Source organism: Falco naumanni, chromosome 9 (assembly GCF_017639655.2).
Source record: "Falco naumanni isolate bFalNau1 chromosome 9, bFalNau1.pat, whole genome shotgun sequence".
NCBI lineage: Eukaryota > Metazoa > Chordata > Aves > Falconiformes > Falconidae > Falco > Falco naumanni.
This window is the reverse complement of record NC_054062.1, coordinates 31,800,304-31,814,083: the sequence shown is the minus strand read 5'-3', so window position 1 is coordinate 31,814,083 and position 13,780 is coordinate 31,800,304. Positions and strand designations below refer to the sequence as shown.

Below are 13,780 nucleotides of genomic sequence, written 5' to 3'. Positions count from 1 at the left end.
AATTCCTACCAGTTTTTCCTTTCCTTCCTTTTCCTGTTTGAATTCACTTTTTTTTGCAGTGATTGAGAATATAAATTATGTTTCAGAAGTTACTTTTACGTTTGTCAAAAAGACTCTTTATTGAAAGTACTATTCTGGGCATTGAAATCTGGTAAATTTTTATTTATGTGTGTTTCATGAAATATGGTAAATCAACATATTGTCATTTGGTTTATTGGAACAATCCACAGTATATTTTTCTACAGCTTTAAAATAATTATATGGTATCTGATTTTTCAAATTATTTAGTACATCCTATAGGTGTCTACCCTGTTTTTCCCAGTAGAGCTTACATCTAATTCCAGACACACTGCATGTGAAGGGTAAGAAAATACTAAGCACAAAGCAACAAGAACAGGCAAAGGGAGCCAGAGGTAATCATGGTAATAGACTAGAACCATGGTTATAATAGACTAAAGCCATGGTTATATATAAGCCAAGAAAAAATTTGAGTACAGCTTCAATTCTTTCTAAATAACTGGTAAACATTGCTAAAATAGAAATTTTCAGTTTTAAAAATATTGTGATTGAAATTGTTGAGACAGTTGAACACATTTTCCGTTAGCATTTGAATAATTCCTTTGAGGTATAAGTGCTCACATATTGAAAGTGTGTTGTTGTGTAGAGATCTGAAAGAAGAGAGGGACGTACCTTTTATACCAGCTGAGGAAAGTTGTACTGTTTGCATGGGGGGTAAGCATGAAGAAGCAGACAGGTGAGGCATCACAGCCACTGTGCAGATTGAGCTAGAAGGGTGATAACACTGGGTTAGGAGGCTGCACTGTGTAAGTGGGCAACAGCAGAGACAGTTGCATGTCAAGAGTTTCCCCCACATATCATCTTGACTATTCTTTCCAGAAGTGTTGCCTAGATGGAGTTTAAGGAATTCCTCTGGCCTTTCTTAGTATCTACAAGTAAAAAGTTTAGGCTGTTGGACATTGCAGTCCAGTGTAATATTCAGGGCAACGCTGGAGACTGGCACAGTGAAGCTGTGCCTCCAAAACGTGCTTGGTCTTCCCAAGCACCAGGCGTGCAGAGTCATTCAAACAAGCTTTGCTGTATTTGTGTTGCCAAAGTTGCTCCAGTGAGTCCCAGACAGGTTTGACTTGCTGCATACAGTTTAAGCAGGAGTCAGAGTAATCCCAGACAGAAATAAGATAAAACTAAGTGAGACTAATTTTTTCCACTATAAACAACTTGCTTTCTTTCCTGGAAGAACTCCATTGACCCTATTTGAGTTTAGTTTCCCCACTCTTCTGTGTTGAAGACAGTGATCTGACCAGAAGAAAAGTAAAAAATGGTGAAAGGTGCAAGCAGGTATCCTGTGTGAGACACATAACTTTGCAAGGGTTTTGTGTGGCTGGGGAACCACACAAATGCTGCATCTCTGGCTTCTTAGATGCTTCTAGCAACTAAGGTAGATATGATAATATCCTATAGAAAAATACTTATATTTTAGTGCCACTTTGCTTTAGCTAGCACAAATGTATGCAGCTTTGGTTTCTCTCAGAGGTATTTTCTTTGAGAGAGATATCTGTAGTCCCTAAAGCCTGGATGAAATCAATGTCTGACTCCGTCACCTACACTTCTGAGTTTTATTAGCACAGTATTTAGTATTCCCATCCATCATCAATTGCCATCTATTCTTTGGGCAATTTTTTTGTAGCTGAGGATATCTGAAGCCTGTATCAGGCTTGGTACAGATGCATAAATCCCTCAATTCAATGGCAATTACCTGCTGAGAGTCCTCAGGACTATTTTACAATATTTTTTCCTCTCAGTGCTCAGTTTGAGAGCTTAGCTCTCAAAGAATGACAAGTGGCCTGCCCAAAAGCAGAGCTTAAAATGCTTCAGGAATGGCAAGTGAAAATGTGTTGAAACAGGGTCTAGATGCTGCTTGAGCCATCTGGGTGAGTCACCACTTCTGCACTCAGCAGTGTATGGAGACACAGTTGAAATTGCTTTTAAACAGCCTCCCTTTTGCATAGTTTCTTTAATCCGTCTTGGGTTTTGATTTGACTTGAACTCAAAATAAATGCTAACCCACACTATACGTGGCCACACACACACACAAAAAAAAAAAAAAAAAAAAAGGCATAGTATCTTTGTTTCCTACACAAGCTAATGTCTGAATTAAAGTGGCAGAGACAGTCACTTCAGGAGCAAGAGAAAGGAAAGCAAAAAGATTCTTGTGGCCCTGTGGAATGATCAAACCAAATGCACAGCAGAGCAATATTTTGCTTTGGAACTTTAGAGGTCCAACCTAATCCATATCAAGGCTGGGAAGGTTTTGGTGAAGAGAAAGATCTTTAAACCTGGTTTATTTCCTGTTAGGTACCAAAGTTTACAAATCTGTATTTTAAAAGAGATTTAAATGGTGTTTGCTTTTTCACTTGGGAAGGGGGCTACCTGTGATTACGTTCAACAGATCTGTACAGATGGCTGTACACATACCTAAGTTATTCAACACCACCTGAGACCATCCATGGAGAGAAGAGCTTTCATCATTGTGAATGGTTTATGCTTTATTAGAGTGGCATGGTGATGAAAGACGCCAGATGACTATGACTATTCCCAAAGCTTTCAGCCCTCCAAATATTTGAAAGGCAAGCAACATGAGCTATTTGATAGATGCTTAGCTTGCTTACTTGCTTTATCAGAAGGTGAATATTCCCAGGACTGATATAACTTGAGGTGTTTGCTTTTCCTGTAAATGCCTTTTTTGATATATCACTGTAAAAGCCAGAATATTTCTTCCATGGGCAATTCCTCTGCGTATTTTGATTTTATTCATTTCAAATGTCAGTAGAAACAGATGCAGAGTCAAAAAAACCTAATTTTTATGAGCAGCCAGTGTCCAGAGCTCCAGAATATCCAGCTTAATGGTTTATCCAATCTCATAACACCTTGTAAAGTTTTTGTTCAATGGAGCCCTTTTGTCAAATTGAGAGCAATTGTCCTTATTGTTTTACAGGCACCCACTAAAAGTAAGAAATATTACTGTTGGATTTCATAGTGTCTGCTGGAGATTTGTATATGGGAAACATGCTGCAAATGCAATGAGTTCTTAAAGTAATTTTGTCTCATTTTTTAAATTTTAAAATCATGGGGCTTTTGTGTTCAGCTTGTTATAGTTAAAAATTCAGAATTTTATGATTTAGTAAATCAGAATTTCAGGCCCTCTTGTTCAGTTGCATAGTAAAGAATTAAGTTCTTCACATTTTAGAGTTTATATAAATGAATTTAGGGTGACTGTACATGACTGCACCATTCACAACCCATAGCTGGTTCAAGACCCACCAAAATCATTAGTTTACTCTGTGATCGGCCCCATCTTTAGTGGTTACTTTGAGTATGTCACAAAGAGCATGTGCAGCAAACTGTAAATTTTGTTTTTAGCATCACTTTCCAAATTTTTTCCCTAGAATTAACTTTTCAAAATTTGCCTTCGTGAACTTTTTGCGGTGCTAATCATTCAAATTTACATTGAAATCTACAGATGGAGATAATTTATTCAACTCCTTACCAGTCTCACATTTTATCTATAATACCCTCAGAAGTTTCCTGACTTCAGTCAGAAAGTGGCATTGAATACAAAAAGGCTTGGTAAATATATCTGTATTTATTATGCCACTATTCCATACTAGCACTGAGGGGTGAAATCCGGGTCGTTTACCCTATGCATTTCTGGGATCTTCATGAGCAGACTGCAAATTAAATGCATTTTTTTCCACTTGTTCCTGGGCCAGATCATTCTGGTGTTGTATGTCCTTTACCTATTTGGATAGCGGAAGTAATAATTCATAGCTTCCTTTTGAATGGCTTGCAGAAATATACATAAAAACATACAGAAGTTATTGTTGCGTTACACTTCTCACCATTTCCCTTGGGTTTATTGCATTAAAATTTCTCTGCAACCTGTCTTTGCCCATTGAGAGTTATCTCAACAGCGCACATGTACAGCCTCCACAGCCTCTTTGCCCAGGGCCTCCATGTGCAGCCTGATCATCTGACGTACATGTTGGGGATGATTTCATACTTGTCAGCCGTGTCACAAATGAATGTTGTTTTCCCAGAGCAAATTGAAACTTAAGGAATTATGCAGCAATTAAAGAAATAATTGAAGCTGAATGAGCTTTAGATCTTAAGTTCTATATTAGTCTTGAACTCTCAGGAAAACTTCGGTTTGAGAGAATAAACATGGTTCCTGCCAAGTACAATCCTTGCTCTGTAGTTTATTTGAGAATATTATCTGCTATATTCGAGTTTTGCTGTAGACATAGGAATGCATCTAAATTTATTTAGAACAAAGGCGAAAGATGATTAATATTTGAGATAATTAAAACTTGCTTCTAAATAGATTTCCCTGGGAAATTTCTCTGGAGACTTTTCTAATTACATTGGTGCCAAAATTTAGTAAATAAAAAATAAATCCCTGTTTTGTTATTTTCAGAAATGACAGGAGAAAAGTGTACTTGATAGTCATATCAGGAACAATAACCCAATGAGATTTTTGTTTATTTAATAACAAATTACCTAGTATGTGCAGGTTTAATGATGATGATAGCTTTTAGTCTTCCAAGGAAATGTAAGGACCATTACTCTGAAACCAAATAGAGTGGATTTCAGCAGGTAATTTCCTGATAATTATAATGTGGAAGAAAAATGACTGAATCAGAGAATGCCAGGGGGAAAGTTGTATTATCAACTCCCATACGCAATGATCTCTGAAATTTCTCATGTTTTTCAAGGATTTGCACTCTTTAGTGTGCATGGTGCCACAAAGTACTTTTAACTATTAACATGGTCTTTCATATATTACTTCACTAAACACCAAAACACAACTGGCACACCCAGTTCTGAATTATTAAAGGTGATGACACTGACTTGTCAGTGGCACTGGAGTGGTGTACTGCCTAATAAACCCTGCCTGGGTTGGATTTCCTTGGAGAGTTCAAAGAGGCAATGACCTCATCACTGCTGCAGTTAAAATCATCTGGAGGAGCAGCTGTGCAAGTCTCCCCAGAAACTCTGTGAAAGTCTTGGTTGCATCCAAACCTGTCTCACTTCTCTTTACATACAAGGTGTTATGTGCACAGGGGTTTACAGGGAGGAAGGCTGAGGTGGCCTGGCTGCCTTATTCTCTTACTCTTTTAGTATTAAACTTACGTATTCATTTTCATTTAACAGCTGCAAAAATGGTACCATCAATTAAATTCTTACAAGCTACCTATAGTTTTGAATTCAAATAAATATTCCTTACTGAAGGGTCACTTTCCTTGCATTGAAGTACGGTTTATTCATTGAATAGTCCTACTACTCATCAGGCATTAATGTGGCAAAATCTGACACCATGTGTTACACAGCTCTGTAGCATGCATTAGCATGATTTAAAATTCCTTTGCTAAATCTATTCCAGTAAAGCTTTTAGTTTAGGCTATGTATTTTGACTGAGCATTTCAGTGCAGTTTTGTTGTATCAACAATATGTTGATATGATTTAGTGACTTTAAACCACTTCTGCAGCTGTTTCTGTCGCTGATTACAAAAGTAAATTTCTTGTTTCCTTGTAGTTAGTAGCTGATATGGTAGATTGAATATATTCTCAATAACAATAGAGCTGCTTTATACCATGTTATTGAATACAGATGAAAATTACCAATTCATTATTAATGAAATTGTGGACTCTGATATTTTGTCTGTTTAGGTCTAGACTGAGAGGCATTAAGAAAATGATACCATGGTGATTATGGGACCTGAGTTTCTAAGTGCTTCTCTGAATCTACTCCCAAAGTGTTTAGCAAATAACCTAATTTGAATTTTGTGCAGTGTCCCAGCTATCTGCATATTCTGGTAACACAGACTTTGGTCTGTCTAGAAACAATTATTCTGCATCAGTGTGCAAAAACCCCCTTTCTTTCCTTTAAAGCCCTTCTTTGATGACCCTATTTCTTACAGCTCTTTAGTACATAAGTCGTATTTGTACTGGCTTCATTGCTTTAGTAATCTGCTGCTATGTCACCTTTTAATCCGCAAACAGTGGATCACTATCAGTACTAGTGAAGGGGTGCTTGCTGAGAATGGAAGTAACCTGTTAAAATTTAATGTCTCCCAGACATCCTCTGTAACCAGTTGATGGTACAACTCATCTAATCTGAAAAGTGGTTGGGTGATTCCTGCCGGCAGTTAAGTGGGGTGCCAGGAATCATCCTGCTACTACCATAGAAGATCCTCCAGGTGCATGTGAGAAAGTGGCTATTGCAGTGGAGCCTGGGATGCTACCAGAGAGTGGTGGGACTGTGGAGATCCCAGGAGCAGGCATTGCCACCCGTTTTGCTTTTTGGGACTTCTTAGATCACACAGGTCAATGCAAGCTGCCAGGGCCCTCCCATCTCTCTGATGTGGGAGCAGCTGTCTCTTAGGCTGTGCATACAGGCATGGTGTTACTCCATGTCCTCTGAAGGTGAACCAAACAATAACAAGGCCAATGGTTCATCTAGCATGGAGGTGTCACCAAGATCGATTTGGCCTACGCCCTGCATCACAACTGCTTCCATAAAGTAAAAAAAAAAGACAGGTCATTGTCATAGGAGACTCCCTTTTGAAGGTAACAGATGGTCCAATATACAGACCAGACCCACTTCTTAGGGAAGTCTGCTGCCTCCCTGGAGACTGGGTTAAAGATGCAAAGAGAAAGCTTCCCGGCACAGCCCTCAGTTTATTATCCGTTATTGATTTTTCAGGCAGGCAGTGATGAAGATGCAACAAGAAGTCCAAGGGTAACATGTCAGTGCTATGTTAATGGTTGAACTCAATGATCTTAAAGGTCTTTTTCAACCTAAACGATTCTGTGATTCTAAAGTTCCTCTATGGTGACTGCTGTAATGGCATCTTTGGAATATAATGGATACTTTAAGAAACTTTATTCTTCCAATAAATGTTAGTTATTTAGGCAGTTAGTGTTAAAACAGTTATATCAGGTAAGTAGATTTCTATTAGAAAATACTGTTAATGATTTGAGAAATTTGTCTATTATACCCTCTGCTGATTCCCCTTTTAATTTTGTATTTTGGGATGAATATACCTGCAGACAATTTGTGACACATGCATGCGGGTTCTGTGCTTGTTCCTTGTCATTGAAACAGGCTTTGAACAGTAGGGAGGGTTCATTACGAGGCTAATTAAAATCCATTTGCAAACCTGCATTTTCTCTTACCACTGATAGGACAAATATATTCTCCTTTTTGTTTTCTGATGTGCTTAGAGCCAGCTGTGATGTCAAATAGTAAGTGGCACTGGTAATGCTTAGCCTTCCACTGAGAGCCAGAAGCCCTCTGTTATAGGTAGGGAGGGCCACAGGTGTTGCTCCCTTCACACAAGCACTTGTGACCATCTCAGCCATGCAGTGTGGGGCAGGCTTGCCTCTTCAGTGTGAGGGCATGGTTGTGAGCTTTTAGATGGTTGCACCCAAATTGCTAGACCTGTACAGTTCAGCCACAGAAAGAGCATGTGTTGGAATACATTTGGAAGCACCGCAGGCCCTATGATCTGTGCTTTACTTCTTAGAGGTGAGGACTTTGAAATATAATTAGTTCTTCATCACTCAGCTTTGAAAAGTAAAACCTTCAGATACTAATGTTCAAGTTTTATGTAAAAAAAACAAACCATTTAGACTGGGGGTGGGGGGTGGGGATTGCCCAGGCAATCCAGTGCTGTTTTTATTTTGTTTTGATTGTGAATGTCACATAGGCTGGCTGTCTTGTAATGCAGAATTGTAGTCTGACTTTTCAGAAAATAAGATAATATCTTCCCATCTTCAGCAAGAAGACATTGTAACTTTGAGGACAAGCTGAGTAAATGTTGCAGTTTTTAGAGTGTTTAGAAATTTCTTGAACTTCAAAGGAGCTTTTATAACATGTTAAAATATGTTTGGAAGGTATATTAATGAACCTTGAGCAGTGCCCCATCTTCTGTTATTTAAAAATGTCAGTAGTTATAAAACAGACCACTGCTTCTGTCTGTATTTAGGTAGGCAGGTTTTTCAGCTCTCTTCTTTCCAAACCTCTGGTCATTTTTCTTGCTGGACCTCTCAGATGTCACTGTAAGGTATTTTGGGGGAAGGCAGGAGGGATGCTTAGTAAGAAACCCAGTTATAAGGAAGACAAACACAAAGTTCTGTTTCTGATGGTCTGTTTACCAATGTTGCATTTTAATCCTTTACCAGCTACATGACGTGTAAAAATAAGCAATTTGCTTTGGTTTTGCCTTACAGGGAACACCAGCAAGTCGAGTCCGATACAAAGTAGATGTTGACCAGTTTCCTTACAGTGCCAGCATTTTTGATGTGGATGAAGACTCAGGACGTGTAGTAACTCGAGTAAACCTAAATGAAGAGCCAAGTACAGTGTTTAAGGTATTAACTCATCTAGCTATATGTTGTCAGAAAACGCCTGCATTTGATGAAATTCCTTTTACCTTCGTGCTTCTCTGTGTTGCTTTACATTGCATAGAAGGATGTGAAATTTTTATTCTGTTTGCTTCTTTACTTCATTAATTTCTTCCTGGCACATGTTCTGTGCCATTTTGATTTTAGAAACATCTTGAATGGATGTGATTGCTATGGTTATAAGGGCAGAAGAAACAGGGAGGCACCTGAAAGAATCCTCGTTTTGTGAAAGTTACCTTGTTCATCTCTTTGTTTTCAACAGGGCTGTCAGCATAGCAATTTTGTGAAAAGTTCGTATGAATAGTGAGATATCTTGTAAAGGAAGTTATTGTGCAGTTGGATAGATTGGGACTTCCTGTTCACAAGTGCTATAATGTAAAAACATTGGCTTTAAGGAGACTTAAATTACTGTTGTGATATTACTGTTCCTGAAGAGTCTCAAGTGTAGTTAGTGTGGAGTAAGTTATGATTTTAATCAAAACCGTTGGGGCAGATCTCCCTGCTTAAATTAATGAGTGGAGGGGGTAGTTAAAAATGAAAATTAAACTGTATCGGTAATAAATATATATGTATATGTAATATGTGGGGGTTTATATGTAATTTTCCTACTTGGAAACTGCCAGGCTTCTGTGTATGGTCATTAAGGTATGTTTTGTTTCTTCTTCCAGTTATTTAGTTTTGAAATGAGCATTAAAGAGAGGTTTATTTGCATACTTTTCCGTTATAAGGAATAAAGCTGTCCACTGTTTTCCACTTCTGAGTGTATCATCAAGCGCTACTGCAAGCTTGAGTAGCATTGTAATGCTGTCACTGTTTTAGGAACTTAGGACAGTGCTATTTTGAGTCCTTTTCAGTTTTTAACTAACATAGTAAAACTCAGAATGGAAGAGAAATATCTCTTGGTTAACATCACCAGTCTATCTTTTCTGTTGCTGCACTTTTTATTTTTACTTCTTGGTAATTATCTGGTGTGGCTGTTTTCTGAAGCTGTGATACATAACACGCAGGTGACGTACACACAGACATATGTTTCTGTATGAAGACTGCTTTATATTAGGGCAGACGAATGGTAAAATCAGCAGAGTGTTAATTTTCAGAAAATATGGATACTAAGGGAAGAAGCACAGAAAATACTCTAGAAATCAGTGACGTGGAGACTCTGAGTTGGTATTCTGAGTAGACCATTGGGGTGTATCTGCCACTGAATCTTCTGAGAATTTTTCCAGTCAATTTTTAACATACTCATACTTTCTGCAATTATGATATCTTCCACTGGTGTGCTCCCTAATATATTGGCTGAAAAATGCCTTTTTTTTTTTTGTCTCTTCACCAACTTATTTTGAGAATAGCTTGGACTCAGAGAAATGAGTTCGAAACTCTTATCTAGAATGAGGTGCTGACCTGCTTCATCTAGTGACCTCCTGAACTAAGGACCAATCTAGAGACAGGGGAAACTCTGGAAAACTGTCCACCCCATTTTCAGTGGGCTGGTCTCTCATCCTTTTGCTAGCAGATAGCTTACCTTTACATAAAAGCTGCAAACAGTTGAACTTATTTTTCCTAGCAGACAAGCACAGATTAAACAAATAGAAATGAGAATAGATCAGATAAGCAAAACTTTTATAATAGGCCACCTTTGATCCTTGTTCATGTTTTAGTGTACAGAAGATCTCTTTTCTTAAGAGAATTTTTTTGGGAGGCGAGGTAATGTTGATTTTTTTTTTGGTTTGATATCAGACATTGGTTTTAGATACTAATGTCAGCAACACTGAATTCTTACCTAGTGCTTTTTCTGTTGTTTTTTTTTATTGACAGTTATAGGTGTCATTTAAATAAAAAAAAAATGTGTAAATGTAGAACTGACCTACATACCGTTAAAGAAATTGAAATTGATCCTGGAGTTCTGAGTCAGGACAGTCTGTGGTTAAATGTGAAGCCGATCCCCTGGAAAATGTACTTGAAGCTAGCAGTGTGTTTTGGAGGGGTTGTTTGCAGCAGACTGTTGTATTTGAATTCCAGTTTGCTGTGTTTCTGTGAATTTTCTAGCAGATTGTTCAACTTGTGGATGGCTGTCACCTTTTTCACTATGTTTTGTTCTTACACAAGGTATGATCTGCAGTGAAAGAAAATCTCATCTGACTTGTTAGACCCTGAAAATGCAAGAATTGTTGCAAGCCAACATAAAAAATGTTCTTGCCTATACTGAGAGTGTAATTTTCTATATTGTTTATAGCTAGTGGTCATTGCATATGATGATGGGGATCCTGTGAAGTTTAACACCACTACTGTAGAAATTGCTGTACTTCAGCCTTCAGTAATTCCACGGTTTACGCAGGATGAATACAGGTAAAACATTTATTTATTCACATTACAACTGTCATTTTTAAAGTTGAAATAAGTTCCTGTTTGAATGCTAGCCTGAGATACATGGGCTACAAAAACACTCTATGGTCGGTATGAAACTGCTTCCCCTGCACATACTGCAACTTTTGTACCTTCTGCTATTCACCTTGGCTCACGGAAGGAAACGACACAAAAATAAGATTCGAACCAAAGCACCAAAAACCTTGCATACTTAAGTGCTGATAGCATATATACTGATGTTAACTCTTCTTTAGTAAATTAATTGGATGCCACTCTGAGGAGTGAGTAGTCAGCACTCAAGTCCACCAGAAGCACGACTGTGTGAAATAACATACAGAACATCTTTGCAGCACTTCTGTGACAAAGTGAGGGTGGCAAAATACTTGAGTTGCTTGTTTCTCCTAGCCACAAGGTATTTGGCATCCAGCCATTCCCTAATTGTATCAGATAGTGGTGCAATATTACTGTCTTAACAGGTTGTCTCCAACTGAAAAGATCTGGGCTGTAGTTGAGAATGACAGTGAGGAGAGTTTTGTTTGAAATTATCCTCTTGGAAGCTGTTGAAAATGTCAGTCATGTGGATAAACAAAAAATTGCATGCATTGAAATTGTAGCTGGGATCACCAGGACTCTAGGTTAAGTTTCCTACAGTCTGTTTTGATCCTGTACACCATTCATGTGGAGCACAAGAGAATTCAAACTTAACCTCTTTGACATGAGAAGTGCAGCTGATAGTTGTTATTACTACAGAGTCACAATTTGATAAAGTTTACCCTCTGACAATTTAATAAAATCAACACCATTTTCTTAAAATTAAGTTAAAAAAAAAAAAAAAGTGGTTCACAGGCTGATTAGCTTGTTAAATTTTGTTACAGAGAATGTGTTCGTAAACATAAAAGAAGTTTGACAACCATACAAAAATAGGAAGTGATAGGATCAATGCAGCCTGCCTCACGGTATCAAGAAGTTACAGCCTTGCTGCAATATGTGCTCTTGTTTCCAATGTAGAAACATGATAAGTATCAAAATATAATGGGGTTTGTAGATATATTTGCAAAACAAAGTACTGTAAAAAATCCAAAACCAGAAACTGAATGAAATATTATTGGTTTCAGTAGACCATAACGAATGGACTTGCTCAGATGTTTTGAGTTTAGACAAAAATTCATTATGTGCATTCTGGTTTTCCTCATGATTAGAGTATCAGCATTTTGAGGCAATACGTTAAAGAAATGAAAAATAGCAATATACTGCCAGTCTTCTACTAATTTTGTATTTAATCTTAAAACAAGTATGAAATCTGAAGCAATAGTGCAAAATTGTAAACTTTTAATGATAGTGCAAATTATAATCCTTTGCTGAAGGATTTTTCTTGAGAGAAATTATCCCTGCAGCTCACTGTATTTTATTAGCTGTCTTCAAATGTATGAACTACAGTTTGGTTAATGTAGCAAAATGTAGTCCTTTAAATAAAAATGTTTCCATTTGTTACTGTAATTTCAGATGTCATGTGAGCGCATGCAATTTCTGTATAATATTTAAAGCCATTCTGTAGTACGTTTAACCTTCTGTGTTACTATTTTCAAGAAAAATGTGAACAGGTCCTATATGCTTAGCTGTGAGGAAAAGAAAAATGTGTAGCTATGTTTTAACAGAAGGACATGAAAATATGATACTCTCCAAGATAGTCCACATTTTGGGTAGATTACAAAAGCTGATGTACCTAGCCTCAGGAGCCAGTCAGGGAGCTGGAGCTGCTAAAGAGGCTCTTCACCGCTAGGTGCGTAGGTAGTAACGCACTTTGTTTCCTTTTTCTTTTATAACTTTATTCTGAATGACCTTCACCTTTAAGGAGCTTGCCCTTGACTCTCATCTGGTGACAAGTATGTAATCCCAAGCAGTGTTTTGGAAGAGGGTACAATGTAGCCACAGTGCTAGACCACTTCAGGTCAAACCCAGCAGAGTCCGGCCGCAGCAGTACTGTAAGCACAGTGTGGTCCCACCCCTGCATTGTAGAAGAGGTGTCTTCCAGTTCTTACATCACCCAACACAGTGCCTTGGCAGGACTGTGAGAAGAGACTCTCAGGTTCAGGAGCACAGGCAGAGTTTGTGTTGCCTTCTGAAAAGTGAACTGACCTCAGACTTCCTGAGGCCACCTTGAGCTCCAGTTTTATTCCAGGAAACGGGAACTTTATTTCACTACAATGAAGAAAGCTTACAGTAAAAAGTGGTTCATATCCTGCAATACCCTAGGTGACAACTGAATAACCCACATTGTCTTCTCCTCCTTGCAAACTCATCAGGGTTAGCTGAAGAGGCTACTTTCCAAAGAAATAACGATGCGCCATTCTTCATAAATTCTCTGATGCACACAGTCATAAAAAAACTCTTTAAATCTTTTGAGGGCAGCAAAGGCAGTTAGTCATTTTCTTCAACATCAGAAATTAAATGAAAACAACCCCATAACTTTCTGATTCAGCTCTGAAACTCTCTCAAACATTTTGAGGCAGGACTAGTTTTAATTCCTAAGATTCTGAGAGATTGTCACACTGTGCAAACACACTTTGTATTTGGTTTCTTGACAGTAATGCAAGCTGAAACTGGCAGGTTTCATATAACCTTATTTTTCAGTTGACATAGTATCTCTTCAGGGTAAATGTCAGCACAGAGTAATGGTGCTGCTTGCAAAATGATAAACTGTTGGATGTAGCTACTAGAATTTCTGAAGGTTTGAGAATTAGTGGCTTTTGAGTGGATTAGTATTGATCTTTCCTTGCATAATTATCATAATTGGGATCATTCCAGCATTTTCTAGCTGGTTTACAAACTTCATTTCTGTGTGCTTAGAAAAAGGTTACAGTTGAAAAGTTTTACAGAATAAAACTGCCTGCACAGTTGCAATATGTATTACAAATCAGAAATAAATAAATAA

General features: G+C 37.8%; 1 protein-coding gene across 8 annotated transcripts in view; it reads left to right on the top strand.

Moving 5' to 3' along the window:
- PCDH15 (protocadherin related 15) overlaps positions 1 to 13,780 on the top strand; it is a 443,015-nt gene that overhangs the window by 338,115 nt on the left and 91,120 nt on the right. For all 8 annotated transcript variants that reach the window (XM_040607327.1, XM_040607329.1, XM_040607326.1 and 5 more), the window contains 2 exons: positions 8,311 to 8,451; positions 10,718 to 10,830. In XM_040607327.1, coding sequence (XP_040463261.1) covers positions 8,311 to 8,451; positions 10,718 to 10,830 — 254 coding nt within the window. The remainder of the gene's footprint in view (positions 1 to 8,310; positions 8,452 to 10,717; positions 10,831 to 13,780) is intronic.